General features: G+C 42.2%; 1 protein-coding gene across 1 annotated transcript in view; it reads right to left on the reverse strand.

Moving 5' to 3' along the window:
• Positions 1 to 15,527, reverse strand: part of TACR3 (tachykinin receptor 3) — a 1,779,424-nt gene that overhangs the window by 938,738 nt on the left and 825,159 nt on the right. Inside the window, exon 3 of the mRNA XM_044062125.1 lies at positions 11,814 to 11,964. Coding sequence (XP_043918060.1) covers positions 11,814 to 11,964 — 151 coding nt within the window. The remainder of the gene's footprint in view (positions 1 to 11,813; positions 11,965 to 15,527) is intronic.

Consider the following 15,527-nt stretch of genomic DNA (forward strand, 5'->3'; position numbering starts at 1 on the left):
GAACTAGGAAATGATGATGAAGATTTTTATATTAAATGCCTCACACTTCTTTTTCACTGAAGCCACTGAAATTATATATTCTTGCAAGTACAGAAAGAAAGAGAGGGAGAGAGAGAGAGACAGAGAGAGACAGAGAGAGATTTTCTAATTCTCTCTTTTATTCTAGGGTTTGTTTCTAGGGTGGCTGTGGTGGTGCAGTGGTTAGCATTGCCACCTCTAAACAAGAGGTTCTCTAGTTTAATTCCCAGCTGGAGTGCTTTTTGTGTGGAGTCTGCATGTCCTCCCTGTGGTTGTGTGGGTTTCTTCTGGGTGTCCAGTTTCATCTCAAAGACATGCTGTAGGTGGATTGGACACTCTAAATTGGCCCTAGGTGTGTGTGTGTGTGTGTGTGCCTTCTGTGGAAGGCTGAGTGCCAGGCTGGTTTATAGGGAGGTACTAGGCTATCAGCCCTAGGGCCTATACAAGCCTAGCCATAATGATTCCCTGGCTATTGTTTCCCACATATATTTACTTTCCATGTGTGTGTGTGTGTGCCTTCTGTGGAAGGCTGAGTGCCAGGCTGGTTTATAGGGAGGTACTAGGCTATCAGCCCTAGGGCCTATACAAGCCTAGCCATAATGATTCCCTGGCTATTGTTTCCCACATATATTTACTTTCCTGGACCCCTGTCTAGCAGGGCTACTGATGTGATCCCCGGGGTGAATTTCCTATCTCCCATTCAATCCTCAAGGTACCTCATGAAGAGGGCCATTGAGGTGCTCTGTCTGACATGTATGGGCAGCCTATTCCAGAGTATGGGGAGTCTCTGGGTCAGGAAACTATCCCTCCAGCATGTTCTATTCATCGTGATGACAAGGTTAAGATCCCTGGAGCATGTGGCTCAGAGGAATTGGGATTTCTTTAAGTGTAGCATGTCTGACAACTCTAGGTTTGACATGGCCTTGTATGTTAGGCAGAGATCGCCTCTGAGTAGGTGATATGTGATAGAGTATAGCTGGAGTTTCTTTAGACGGTCAGCATAAGGCATCTGCTTTAGTCCTGTGATTCTTTTTGTGAGGTATTTCTGTGGCCTTTCTAGTTGTTGCAGATGTCTTGTGAGGTACATACCAAACAGGGCATTTTATTCTATAATGGGTCTAATCAGGGATGAGTACAGAGGAACAATGACCTCCTTTTTTCTGGATGAAAAGCCCTTAGTGAGGTGTGCCATGTAGAAGGATTTTCTAACGGTTGTGGCTATGTGGTTATCAAAAGTGAGATCACTGTCCACCTGTGTTCTTAGGTCTCTTATCACACTTTCAGTGTTTAGTGTACTGCCACCTACGTGGTAGTTCACAGGTATGTGTTTTTTTCAAAGGGGACAACTATACATTTTTTGGCATTTAACTTGAGCCCATGGCTCTGGTACCAGGCATCTGTTTCAGTAAGGCCCTTTTGCAGTATATCCACATCATTTGGGGATTCAATAATGGCTCCCAGCTTGCAGTCATCTGCGAACTTTGTAAGCCAGAGTCCTTTAGTGTTGGCCTGTATTTCAGAGAAGTAGATGCCAAACAAGAGTGGTCCCAGTACAGAACCCTGCGGTACACCACTTGCCACTTGTCTGGAGCTGGAGCTGGATTTGGAGTCGGCTACTTTTACAGTGTGTGTGTGTTCTGATAGTAAGCCAGTTTGCAACCCATTAAGTGATGTAGGGATTAATGCCCAGCTTAGTAAGTTTATTTATGATTCCAGAGTGGGGAATTGTGTTGAAAGCTTTGGCCAGGTCCAAGTAGGCTGTATGAACCACCTTACCCTCGTCCACAGCTCTGGAGACTGATTCGACAACGTCGATCAGGTTCAGAAGGCAAGATCGGCCCTTCATGAACCCAAACTGGGTGGGGTCCAGTGTTTGAAGGTTGCCATTGTCTTTGTTTATAAGCTCCATGATAATATGTTCCATGGCCTTGCAGATTAGACTGATGGGATGGTAGTTCCCAGGATCCAAAGTGGATCCCCTCTTGTGCAGTGGGATGACTGTAGCTGTGCACCACTCTGTGGGCACAAAGCCTGAGGTGAGGCTATGATTAAACATGACATATAGGTGAGGTGCCAGTTCATTTTGTAGTTCATGCAATACACAGCCCGGGATGTTGTCTGATCCCATGGATGCTGTATTCTTGGCTTTGGAGAGTGCGTTTTTTACCTGAGTGGCAGTGATTACTGGAATTTGGCATTCTTTCAGTATTGATGTGCCCTTTAGGGGGTGAGAGGGGGATGACATTGGCACTGAATCTATCTGCCAAGATATTGGTAATATCCTTGGGATCAGTATATCTAGTACCATTCTACTGTAGCTCAGAGCAGATATGAGTATTGCCATTTAGATTCTTGGCATAGCTATAGAATGCCTTGTGGTGGTTGTCTTTGGAATCCTTGGCAATTTTGCTTTTGTAACTAGGTTTGGAAGATTTTATGAGGGACCTCCGCTTTCTACTGAGGCTGGTGAGGGAGTTTTTTGAATCCTGGGTTCTTCCTCTTTTCTGCAGCAGTTTCTTCCTTCTATTGTACAGCTTGTTTATGGCATTGGACCACCAGATTGGCTTCCTCTTTTTAGAGGACAGCATCTTGGTTCTATTTGGGATGGCTCGCTCCATGCACAAGTGAATGTGCTCATACAGCACCTTAGTGTAGGATTCAGCAGTTGAACTTCCAGTTCCCATCTGCATGGGTGTCGTGAAGTTTGTTACTTCTGACTTGAGAAGCATGAAGTTGGCTTTGGAGAAGTCTTTTTACAGAGGTTTCCTTAAAGGGGGGTGGGATGTGGATGTTAAGGGTGATTAGCTTATGGTCTGATCTGACCAATGAGGGGATGACCACTGGTGTGGAGCATTGATCTCCCATGTTGGTAATGACCAGGTCTAGAATATTGGTACCCCTGGTGGGACTATGAATTAGTTGCTCTAGGGTGTTGGAATTTATGAATTCCAAGAACATCTGGGCAAAGGTGTTGGTACAGGAGTAATTTTCCCAGTTAATGGCAGGGTAGTTGAAATCACCCAGTATTAGGGTGTTTGGCTGTATCTTAATAATTCCAGTATGTTTAGAAAGGTGTAGTGAGAATCTTGGGGCATGGTGGGGGATCTGTAGCAAGCTACAATTTGTAATGTAGTCTTGCCTATTGTTAGTTGCACCTGAAGAATTTCAGATCCATTGTGTTGGCAACCAGCCTGGAGGTGCAAATATCCTTGGTGAATATGGACACTCCTCCACCTTTAGTGTTTTGGTCCTGGTTTGGTGGTCAAAAAGTGTGGTATGAGTTGTAGCCTAGTATTGCAGAGGTGCTGTCTTGTGGTTTGAACCAGGTCTCAGTTACTTCACAGTTATCGATGTTCTCAATTTTTAGGAGAGCCTCGAGAGAGTGCATCTTGAGATTTAGACTTCTAGCATTGAGTAACATTATCTTCAGATTTTGCTTGCTTGAACCTGTTACAATGGTAGTTTTGTCAGTTGAACCTTGCCTAAAAAAGGCTCTATAGGGGTGGCAAGAACCTTAGCCAGTAACCTGAATCCAGGGGTGATAGGTGCAAACCATCTCTTGCAAAGCATCGTGGTTTGTTGATCATGTCATCCCAGGCAGACAGATGACACCAGAAGCTTAGCCAATTATTGAAGTCAATCATTTTGTCCTTATATTGTGGTATCATTCAGGATGGTGGCAGGATGCTACTAAGGGCTAGGGTCATACCTGCCTGGGCTACATGATCCGAGAGCTCTTCCATGTCTCTTTTCATGTAGTCCAGGGAAGTATGTCTCAAGTCATTCACTCCACCATGGACAATGACAGAGTCATATTTGTTGTGGATTGACTTGAGTGCATGCATTATGTGGCAGATCCTGGCACCCGACAGGCAACTAACTGTAATAGGCAACTCAACACTGTAAAACTCCACTGCCAATCATTCTGTGGACTGTCGTTCCACTGTGGCAACTCCTAACTGGGAAGAAGAATTCTATGGTTTGTTTCTGGTTTCAATACAGTGCTGAAGCATCAGCTTACTAAAAAAACTGTTTTGTAGTTTTGAACATGCAATGTAAAGCAAGCTTGCATCTTTAGCAACCATATTGCAGTATATATATATATATATATATATATATATATATATATATATATATGTATATATATATATATATATATATATATATATATATATATATGTGTGTGTGTGTGTGTGTGTGTGTGTGTGTGTGTGATATAGTGATGTTAGTAGGGGACAAAGGAAGAAAAAAGCAGCCTCCTGATCACTAAGAATTGAAACCTCATCATGTATGTATTCCTGTTTTGAGTGGGTTCATCTTGAGGACAGTGGTATTTAGTCATGACATCCTCAGTGGGACAGCATTGAGGACAGTAGTACTAAGTCATGACATCCTCAGTGGTACAGCATTGAGGACAGTGGTACTTAGTCATGACATCTTCAGTTGGACAGCATTGAGGACAGTGGTACAGCATTGAGGACAGTGGTACTTAGTCATGACATCTTCAGTTGGACAGCATTGAGGACAGTGGTACTTAGCCATGACATCCTCAGCGGGACAGCATTGAGGACAGCGGTACTTAGTCATGACATCCTCAGTAGGACAGCATTGAGGACAGCGGTACTTAGTCATGACATCCTCAGTGGGACAGCATTGAGGACAGCGGTACTTAGTCATGACACCCTCAGTGGGACAGCATTGAGGACAGTGGTACTTACTCATGACATCCTCAGTGGGAAAGCATTGAGGACAGTGGTACTTAGTCATGACATCCTCAGTGGGACAGCATTGAGGACAGTGGTACTTAGTCATGACATCCTCAGTGGGACAGCATTGAGGATAGTGGTACTTAGTCATGACATCCTCAGTGGGACAGCATTGAGGATAGTGGTACTTAGTCATATCATCCTCAGTGGGACAGCATTGTACTATTTTTGAAGCCAAACTGGAATGTGTGCAAAGTAAATCTATTGATGCTGGATTCCCTAACATAGTTTGATGATTCACTCCACAGTTTATACATGAAATGGCAAATAAGAGAATAGCTTTAACACTTGAGGTCTCATATACAACTGAAATATCTGTTGTACTTTTAATCTTTGTAAGAAAAGGGATTACAAATTATGGAAATTATGTAAGATGAGACAAATCATAATGCATGCAAATTTTCATTAAAAGTACATATTTCCAAGGGAATTTAGAAACTGAAATTAGTAGTCACTGTCACAGGTAATGTCATAGAAGATACATTAGTGCTTGCTAAGGAGGACTAAAGGTGGCTGATTTAGTAAAAACATTTATGTCAGTATTTACAAAACAAGCAAAATAACTGATAGCACTAAGAAGGAATTATATAAGGAACTGCAAATTACTCAGTGTGTGACTGGTAGCCCTATGTATGCATTCAACATCAGTGGACAAAGGACAGCTAATCATTTATATAATATTAACCTGTTCTGTTTTCATCATCAAAGCACTGCTAATCGGAAAACAGATATTTGCTGTGTCTGACTATGCAGCATGAGCAGTAACTTTGTGGTGAGTAGTGATGAATCAGTAATCTGAGGTGCAGACAGTGGTAGGGAGTAAGAGAAGCTGTTTAAAACATTAAACTGTATGATCAGCTGTACACTGTGTGATCACGTCGACTGAGTGATCACCTGCACTTTGTGATCACTTGCACAGTGTGTGATCACAGGTACAGTGTGTGATCACCTGTACTTTGTGATCACTTGTACAGTGTGTGATCACAGGTACAGTGTGTGATCACCTATATTTTGTGATTACTTGTACAGTGTGTGTGATCGCCTGTACAGTGTGTGACGGGGATGTTGTTATACTGGAAAGGTTGCTCATTTTAGAATCAAGTGAAAAACAGCCTCAACTATTGACTCAAGACATTCCACATAACCCGACTTCATGAGAGGATACATATAAATTGCCCACTTCACAGTTAGCTGTTGATTTCAGGGGTAGCCATCACAATCAGGATATTTCAGATGTGTTATAGGTTCATAGGTTCATAGGTAGGTACTAGACTATCGGCCCAAGGGCCTAAGTAAGCCTAGCCAACAAGGTTTCCTGGCTTACACCACCCAAGAAAGTTAATTTCCTGTGCCCCTGTCAAGCAGAGCCACAGACGTGATCCCGGGGTGTATTTCCTATTTCCCATCCACTCATCAAGATTTTTCTTGAAGAGTGCTAATGAGGAACTTTGCTTGACATAGATGGGTAACTTGTTCCAGAGTATAGGAAGTCTCTGGGACAGGAATCTATCCCTCCAGCATGTCCTGTTTATTGTGGTGACAAGGTTTAGGTCCCTAGAGCGTGTAGCTCAGGGGGACTGGGATTTCTTTAGATGTAGCATGTCCAACAGCTCTGGGTTTAACATAGTTTTATATGTTAGGCAGAGATCTCCTCAGAGTAGGTGATATGCTACAGAGTAAAGCTGGAGTTTTTTGAGACGGTCAGTGTAGGGCATCTGTTTGAGGCCAGTAACCCTCTTTGTGAGGTACTTCTGTGGCCTTTCCAGCTGCTGAAGATGTCATGTGAGGTACATTCTAAAAGGGGCGTTGTAATCTATAATGAATCTAATGAGTGCCGAGTAGAGGGGAACAATGACCTCTTTTTTCCTGGATGAGAACCCTTTTGTGATGAAGTGTGCCACATAGAAGGATTTCCTGATTATTCTGGTGATGTGATTATCAAAGGAGAGATTACTGTCCACCTGGGTCCCAAGGTCTCTTATCACACATTTGGCGTTAAGTAGACTGCTGTTTATGTGGAAGTTCATGGATACAGAGTTTTTACCAAAGGGGATGACAATGCACTTTTTGGCATTGAGCTTGAGGCCATGTCACTGACACCAGGCATCTGTCTCAGTGAGGCCCTTCTGTAGGATGTCCACATCATTTGGGGACTTGACTATGGTTCCTAGTTTGCAGTCATCTGCCAACCTCGTTAGACAGAGGCCTTCTGTGTTAACCTGTACTTCAGAGAAGTAGATACCAAACAGGACAGGTCCCAGGACTGAACCCTGTGGTACTCCACTTGTCACTGGTTTGAAGTCAGATTTGGAGTCTGCAACTTTTACAGTGTGGATTCTGTCAGTGAACCAGTTGGCAACCCATCTTGTGATGTAGGGATTTATACTTAGTTTAGTGAGTTTAGCTATAATTCCTGAATGGGGGATGGTGTTGAAAGCCTTGGCGAGGTCAAGATAGGCTGTGTGAACCACCTTACCCTCATCTATGGCTTTGGTGCCTGCCTCAAAGAAGTCAATCAGGTTCAGAAGGCATGATCTGCCTTTCACAAACCAGAACTGGGTGGGGTCCAGAGTTTGGAGGTTACCAATGTTTTTGTTTATGAGTACCACGATGATCCGCTCTATGACCTTGCATACCAGGCTCGTCGGGCTAATAGGGCAATAGTTCCCAGGATCAGTGGTGGCTCCCCCTTTGTGGAGTGGGATAACTGTTGCTGTGCACCATTCAGTGGACACAAAGCCTGGCATGAAACTATGATTGAACATGGTGCTTAGGTGGGGAGCCAGTTCATTCTGAAGTTTGTGTAAAACGCAGCCGGGATGTTGTCCGGTCCCAATGATGCTGTGCTTTTGGTTTTACAGAGTGCAGATTTTACCTGCATAGATATGATTACAGGGACTCTGCATTCTTCCTGTGTAGATATGGGCCCTTTAGGTGGTGAGAGGGGCGTAAAGTTAGCACTGAACCTATCTGCCAGGATGTTGGCAATATCAGTTGGTTCTGTAATTTTTATACCGTTGTGTTATAACTCAGAAAAAGATCTGGGTGTTGCCATTGAGATTCTTGACATAGCTATTGAATGCTTTCTGGTTGCCCTTAGAAACAATGGTGATTTTGTTTTCGTAGCTAGTTTTGGAGGATCTTATAAGGGGTCTCAGCTTCTTACTGAGGCTGACCAGGGAGCTCCTCCACTCATGGGATTTTACTCTCTTTTGCAACAGTTTCTTCCATCTGTTGTAGAGTTTGTTTATGGCAGGGGACCACCAGATTGGCTTCCTTTTTTTTGTAGGCTAGCGTCTTGTTTCTGTTTGGGATAGCACGATCCATGCACTCATGTAAATGCTTATAGAGTGCATTTGTGTAAGATTCAGCAGTCGTAACTGTGTTGTCAATCTGCATGGGTGTTATGAAGTTTACCACTTCTGTCTTAAAAAGCATGAAGTTGGCTCTGGAGAAATTTATTACCGTGGTTTCCTTAATGGTGGGTGGGGCCGGGATGTGGATATCTAGGGTGATTAGCTTATTGTCGGATCTGACCAACAAGGAGTTGATTTCAGGTGTGGAACACAAGTCACTCATGTTGGTAATGACTAGGTCTAGGATATTGTTGCCCCTCGTGGGGGTGCGGATAAGTTGATCCAGGGCATTGGAATTTATGAATTCCAGAAAGCGTTTAGTGAAGGAGTTGGTACATGACTAATTTTCCCTGTTAATGGTGGTGTAGTTGAAATCGCCTATTATTAGGGTGTTTGGTCGAACCCTAATATTTTCCAGTATATCAAGAAAAGAGGAGTGGGAATCCAGGGGCATGGTGGGGGATCTGTAGCAAGTTACAATTTGGATTGCAGTTTTGCCCAGAGTTAGTTGCACTTGGATAACCTTGGATGCATTATGCTGCGTAACTAGCCTGGAGGTGTGGATATCCTTAATGAATATGGACACACCTCCGCCTTTGGTGTTCTGCTCCAGATTAGATGGTCGAAAAGTGTGGTATGAGTTACAGCCTGGTAATGCAGGGGTGCTCTCTAGAGCCTTGAACCAGGTCTCAGTCACTGCACAGATATCGATGTTCCCCATTTTAAGGAGTGCCTCGAGTGAGTGCATTTTGAGATTTAGACTTCTAGCATTGAGTAGCATTACTCTCAGGTTTTGCTTGCCTGTTCCTGTTACAGTGGTGAATTTGTCATTTGAACCTTGCCTAAAAAAGGTACTATAGGGGCAGCAAGACCCTTAGCCTATATCCGGAGTCACAGGGGTGACAGGTGCAGGCCATCTCTGGCACAGCATCGTGGTCTGTCGACCATGTTATCCCAGGTAGACAGATACTGGATCCCTTTAGAATGACACCAGAAGCTTAGACAATTGTTGAGGTCAATCATTTTGCCATTGTACTGTGGTACCATTATGGGCGATGGCAGGATGCTACTCAGGGCTAGGGTCATACCTGCCTGGGCTTCAAGATTGGAGAACTCTTCCATGTTTCTTTTCATGTAGTCCAGGGAGGTACATCTCAGGTCATTCACACCAACATGGACAATGACAGAGTCATATTTGTACATGTTGTGGAGTGACCCGAGTGCATGGGTTATATGGCAGATCCTGGCATCCGACAGGCAGCTGACAGTAGCTTTCTCCTTGTTTAGCCTGGTGAGTGGGACATCAGTGTGTCTGATTATAGAGTCACCTATGACTAGTGTGTTGGGTACGTTGATTTGCCTTATGGGCTGGGGTTTATTGGCACACTAATTCTGTGGGCTATGTGTCATTTCGGTTGTGTTGGGGGGGTGGAAGTTGCACTGCGAATGTTTTTGTGTTTCTAAGTGTGGATTTTGGTGGTGTAGGTTTACTGGGAGTATATGATGAGTGTGGTGTAGTGCAAGTGTTTACCTTCTTCTCTTGACTGTCAGGTTCAGTCTTAGTTGGAGAGAGCTTTACCTCCAGTTTGGCTAGATAAGTGCATCTCTCACAGGTTGTAGTGTTGGGTGGTAAGAGGAGAGGGTTGCCTTTGTACATGAGGCAATTGCTTCATTGCCTCAAGATGCCCAGATTCATCAGATAGACAGGAGAGAACAATGGGAGCTGACACATGGACATGCCTGAGTAAAAAACTACTTTCCTCTAGACAAGTGAGGAAAGTGAGTGTAAGAGCTGTTTTTCTCTAAGCAAGTGAGGAAAGTAAATACAAAAACTCTTTTCCTCTAGGTTAAGAGGAAAGTTGAGTGTTGTAGTAATTTGTAGCTTATTTAGTGCTAACAACAAGTTCTGAACAAGTGCTGAGCATGAATAAGCAAATTCAAGTGCTAAAACTAAGAATCTGTACCTGGATTTTGTGGTAGATAGGCTACCTAGGGCTTACCACTCCCACTGATAAGCTAGAATGCTTCCCTCAAGCACAGAAAGGCTTGGGGGGGCTCAGAAGCTTACAAACAGTCCCAGATACAGCAGATCTGTATCTGGACTAGACTAGTCACAGGAAAGGTGGGAAACAAGTGCAAATGCAGGCTTTTAAACCAGAAAGTTGAAAGAGATGGAAAAACTGCCCAAACAGCTAATAAACTACAATTTCTGGGCCAGAAACCACTCTTGTGGTAGATAGGCTACCTAGTGCTTACCACTCCCACTGATAAGCTAGAAGGCTTCCCTCCAACACAGAAAGATTTGGGGGGCTCAGAAACTTACAAGCAGTCCTGGATACAGCAAATTTGTTTCTGGACTAGACTAGTTACAGGAAAGGTGGGAAATGAGGGCAAACACGGGCTTTTAAACCAACATATTATGATTTACCATGTCTAATGTGAAATAATAAGGGTTGATCCAGTTGTACTTGGGAACGTATATGGACAGTGACCTAACTTTTGACCAACATGTGTCTATTATTGTAAGAAAGTCCTTCTATATTGCACAAGTTATAAACAAAGGAATTGTGCCTAGATCTAGGGATGTCATTGTCCCCCTTTACTCAGCCCTCATTATGTCAGTCATTGAATATAATGCCCCCTTTAGCATACCTTTGCGCAGACACATGCAACAAGTGGAATGCCCACAGAGATACCTTACTAAAGTGTATATGGCCTAAACAACATGTCCTGCATGGACCAACTCAAAGACTTGTCACTATACTCAGCATCCGAGATCCTGCTAAGACATGACATGTGTCTGGCATACAAGTCATCCTCCAATCAATTACTGATGGATTTATTGTACATCAGCAAGTCAAATTGCATCAGAAATACTCAGTCTAGGGATGTAAACCTCTTCTGCAACACCTATAGAACAGTTTGGAGGGAGAGGTATATCTCACAGAGGATACCACTGCTCTGGAACAGACTCCACATGCACAAAAAGGAAAGTCTGTCCCTGTCCATTTCAAGTACAACTTAGATCTATGGATGGGAAACAGAAATTTTACCCTAGGACTGCCCCTGTACTACTAATGTGCAGAGGTAGCTCCTAAATGATATATCCCGTGTATGAGTCTCCTCAAATTATCTATGGTATGATCCCAGTTATTTTCATTAGCGGTAATATATAATTATTGACCATGAGATGGGTAAGGCCAATCTATAACCAAGTGGGACAGGTTATTTTGAGCACAAAAAGGGAAACTGGCTAGACTTAAAATGGCCCGCAAAGCCAGTTAGCCTAATATTTACCTATGAACAAATATTCCCCCCTGTCCTTTTATCTGTTTACTATTGTTCTGCCTGCTTACAGTACTCTCATTCTGAGTCCTACCTACCCAGTCTCACATACAGCTGGAATCTGTTCACAGCAACACACTACCTTTCTATAAATACATCTGGTCTTTCACATCATTGGTAGGATACTGTTCAATTGAAATCATAAGGATCAATTCATTTTTGTGGATAATTTTCTTGACTAAAAAATGCAAGTAGAGGCACAGCAGAAATAAAAATGCATTTTCTAATCCTCATATGGCAAATAAAAAGATATTGTATGTATCTAAGAATGAAGCTGTCCTTAGAAATTACACAGTGATTCAAGCTAAACAGTATAATATATTCTTACCTTCCTTTTAGCTTTCAGTTGTTCATGGTACTTGTCTGATGTGTCTCCAGGAATCTCTCCTCCCCACAACGTAATGCCTACAATAGTGTAGGTGATGCCCATGACAAGCAGTGGCAGGAAATAGACTAAGACAATCACAATCACATGGTAGCTGTAAGAACAGAAGTCAAAATAAATGCAGTGGACAAGGTTTTCATCCACAGACCTCATCAAAATATTTCTCTTATTTATTAAAAAGAAAATCTCTTACAATAATAGCTAGTCTAAAAGAAGTGAAATAAAATAACATTTGTCACATGATTCTTGAAACATATATATTTTTAATTTACACATAAGCCTTGTTGAACTAATTTACTTTTAGTTTTCTTTCTTAAACTTCATTGTACAAAAACTGCTTCTTATGGAAGAAGGTATAGCATGGACTAATAAGGAATGCTGGATAATTCTACAAGATATTCTTCATGTTCTGTTGTACTATCCACTTGTAAGAAAACAGCAGCTGCCCTTTAAGCTGGGTTACAAACATGACAGAAAAAGTACTGGAATATTTGCTTCAACCGTGGACTGCAAACAAGGACCAACAAAACTAATAAATATTACTCTATTAGTAATGTAGCCATGGTTACATCTATAAAAACATTCATAGGCCAGTGAGTTGGAATGTTCACACACTAAGCAAAGTCACAAAATGTTCCCGTGTTGATGGGGGTGCCTATGGCAACCATCAAAGGGCTTCGTTGGGACCTAACCTCAAAACCCATGATGTCTGCCTTTGCGAAATCTCCAAATGTGGATGGGATGATTGTCTGGAGTGAATGGGGTGGGGTGGGAGAAAAATGAGTTTCCAATTTTCTGATCATTTAAAATTACCAGCCAGAAATGCATTGCACCAGGGTCATGTCATATCTCATACACGCATGCATGCAACATTGTCCCTCAACTGCCATGATTAAATATATAATTCTTTAAGTAAAACAGAATTCATATGCATAAAGATATTTTGCTCCATTGTAGTAACTCTCTGCTATGCGTATGCTGAATACCTCTCACTAGCTATTCACTTTTCTTTATGTTATATAGTAATTGTATTTCACATGCTTTACATGTAGGAAACCCAAATATACTTGGTCTGGTTCTTTCAACCACTGAATATTAAATGTGTGTTTTAAGGGCAGGTCGATTTCATGTAGGTAGTCACTGCTGCATTTTTTTAACATTTTAAATTACTATAGAACTATAAATATATAGATAGATAGATATAGATAAAAGCATATCTATATCTATTTATATATATACACACGGGTCTACTACTAATGCCCGAAACGACGATTCCCCGACGGAAAACTCACCGACGCCAGATGACCGACAGGTAAGTGTACCGACAGGGTGATTTGCCGACAGCGGAAAGACTGACAAGGGAATGTGTGATCGCGACGCGGTAAGTGTGCGATGGTGACGGAGTTAGGAGCGGTCAGGTAAGTGCTCGAGATTGTGGGATGTCGGGTTAGGCTGTGGGAAAGGTGAGTGTGTGTTCGTGTCGGAGGTATGGTTCGGGTAAGGTAAGTGTGTGCTAGTGAGGGACTGTAGTTTAGGGACGGGTTAAGTGAGTTAGGGTTAGGGTGCAGGTAGGTGATGTGTGCGTTAGTGTCGGAGCTTGGGCTAGGGGTGGGTTAAGTGAGTTAGGGTTAGGGTGCAGGTAGGTGAAGTGTGCGTTAGTGTCGGAGCTTGGGCTAGGGGTGGGTTAAGTGAGTTAGGGTTAGGGTGCAGGTAGGTGATGTGTGCGTTAGTGTCGGAGCTTGGGCTAGGGTGGGTTAAGTGAGTTAGGGTTAGGGTGCAGGTAGGTGAAGTGTGCGATAGTGTCGGACCTTAGGGTTAGGGTTTGGGTCAGGGCTAGTGTGTATGCTATGTAGTGTCGCGTGTTGTTTACGTTCCGTGTGTCGGTGTAATGGTGTTCGGTGTAATGGTGTTCGGTGTTTTGCGTTGTCGGGTTTGTGTGATGTCGGTCATCTGGCGTCGGGGAGTTTTCCGTCGGGGAATCGTCGTGTCGGTAATTAGTAGTAGACCCGTACACACACACACACACACACACACACACACACACACACACACACACACACACACACACACATTTATCTATCTACACATTAACTATTTATCTACATATTTATCTCTCTCTCTATCTATATAGTCTCTCTCCTCCTCTCTCTCTCTCTCTATATATATATATAGATATATATAGATATAAATTTATATATTTACATAAACATACATATAGTATAGGTACTATCCAAGAATGCACAACAAACTTACCATCAAAACTTGATAAGCACTTGTCAAAACCTACTTTCAAGAATGACAAAATCCTCATGCAAACAACATTAAAGTCAACACAACACACCTACACCCCACATTCAAATGATCACAAAATGAAAAAGTCCTTTTTTGCAATTGGTCAGACAAAAAAAATGTACAAAAAGAAATACTCTTAACACCACTATCAGGAGTAGTGTTTCTGTGAGGGAAAGGAATTTTCTGAAGGTAATGTGCAAGCTTGGGTTTAGGGACAAGTGCAATGACAGGGTTAGAGTTAGTGCACATGAATAATGATGAGCAGGTGGGTTTCACCCCATTGAACCAACTTACTCAAGTGTGGTAACCCTAAAATTTTCCATGTCCTAACCCCAAGCCTGCACGTTACTTTCCCAAAACTCCTTTCCTTAATAGTACCACTACAAAATACACTCACAAATGCTGCACATATACCAATGCGCACACACACACACACACACACACACACACACACACACACACACGCATAAACACAGCATTAGACCTATCCCCCTTTCCACCTCTTACTCAAACCCTAATTCCCAAATACTTACATATGCATTCCCACCCCTAACTATGAACCCTTCAGCATATCTGAAGGTTTTGGCATTAACATACATGTCCACTTAAAATAACCAAATACACTTCCCACCAACATATACATTCATCAGTACATAATGTGTTAGAAATATGCATTTTTTTAACCAGAAACAGCAGAAAATGAACATACACCCATATATATATATATATATATATATATATATATATATATATATATATATACATATATATATATATATAGGATCAATGACATCGGATCGAATAGTAAAGAGATCGAATGGCTGTAAGAATGAAAATGCTGTTCATAGAAATCTGTTTCCTGAAATCACAGTACAGTGAAAATTGGAAAATGTGCCCTTTCCTCACTGTAGTGCGATCTCGGAGTTGGTATATATATTTACCAGAGGTTAACCAGGATGGTTCAACTGGACGAGGTCCATTTACAGTGGAGGCCCGGGGAGATAAGCTCAACTTAATTAATACAATAGACAATGATAATAATACATAATGTAAAGACTTTGTTATTGAACAGTATTTTGTGCATAATAGAAAAGTACGCAAAGAAAGATCATATCAGCAATATATACAAGTGAACATTAAGTTAGTCATCAAAATATACAGACAGAGATCACAACAACATTTCCAAATGTCAAGAGATGCCATTTGTTACTTCCATTTTTACCAAGGGTCTGATAATTGGAGAGAAGAGAGAAAGATGGTGGTAGCGTACACTAGGATTAAGTAACACATGGACATAGCCAAGAGCTAATAAGATGAGCCTTAAGGGAGTTTTTGAATTGTTTGGTATTAGGTCCAGAAGTCAAT

The sequence above is a fragment of the Protopterus annectens genome, chromosome 2.part1 (genome assembly GCF_019279795.1).
Source record: "Protopterus annectens isolate FY-2018-M chromosome 2.part1, PAN1.0, whole genome shotgun sequence".
Lineage (NCBI taxonomy): Eukaryota > Metazoa > Chordata > Ceratodontiformes > Protopteridae > Protopterus > Protopterus annectens.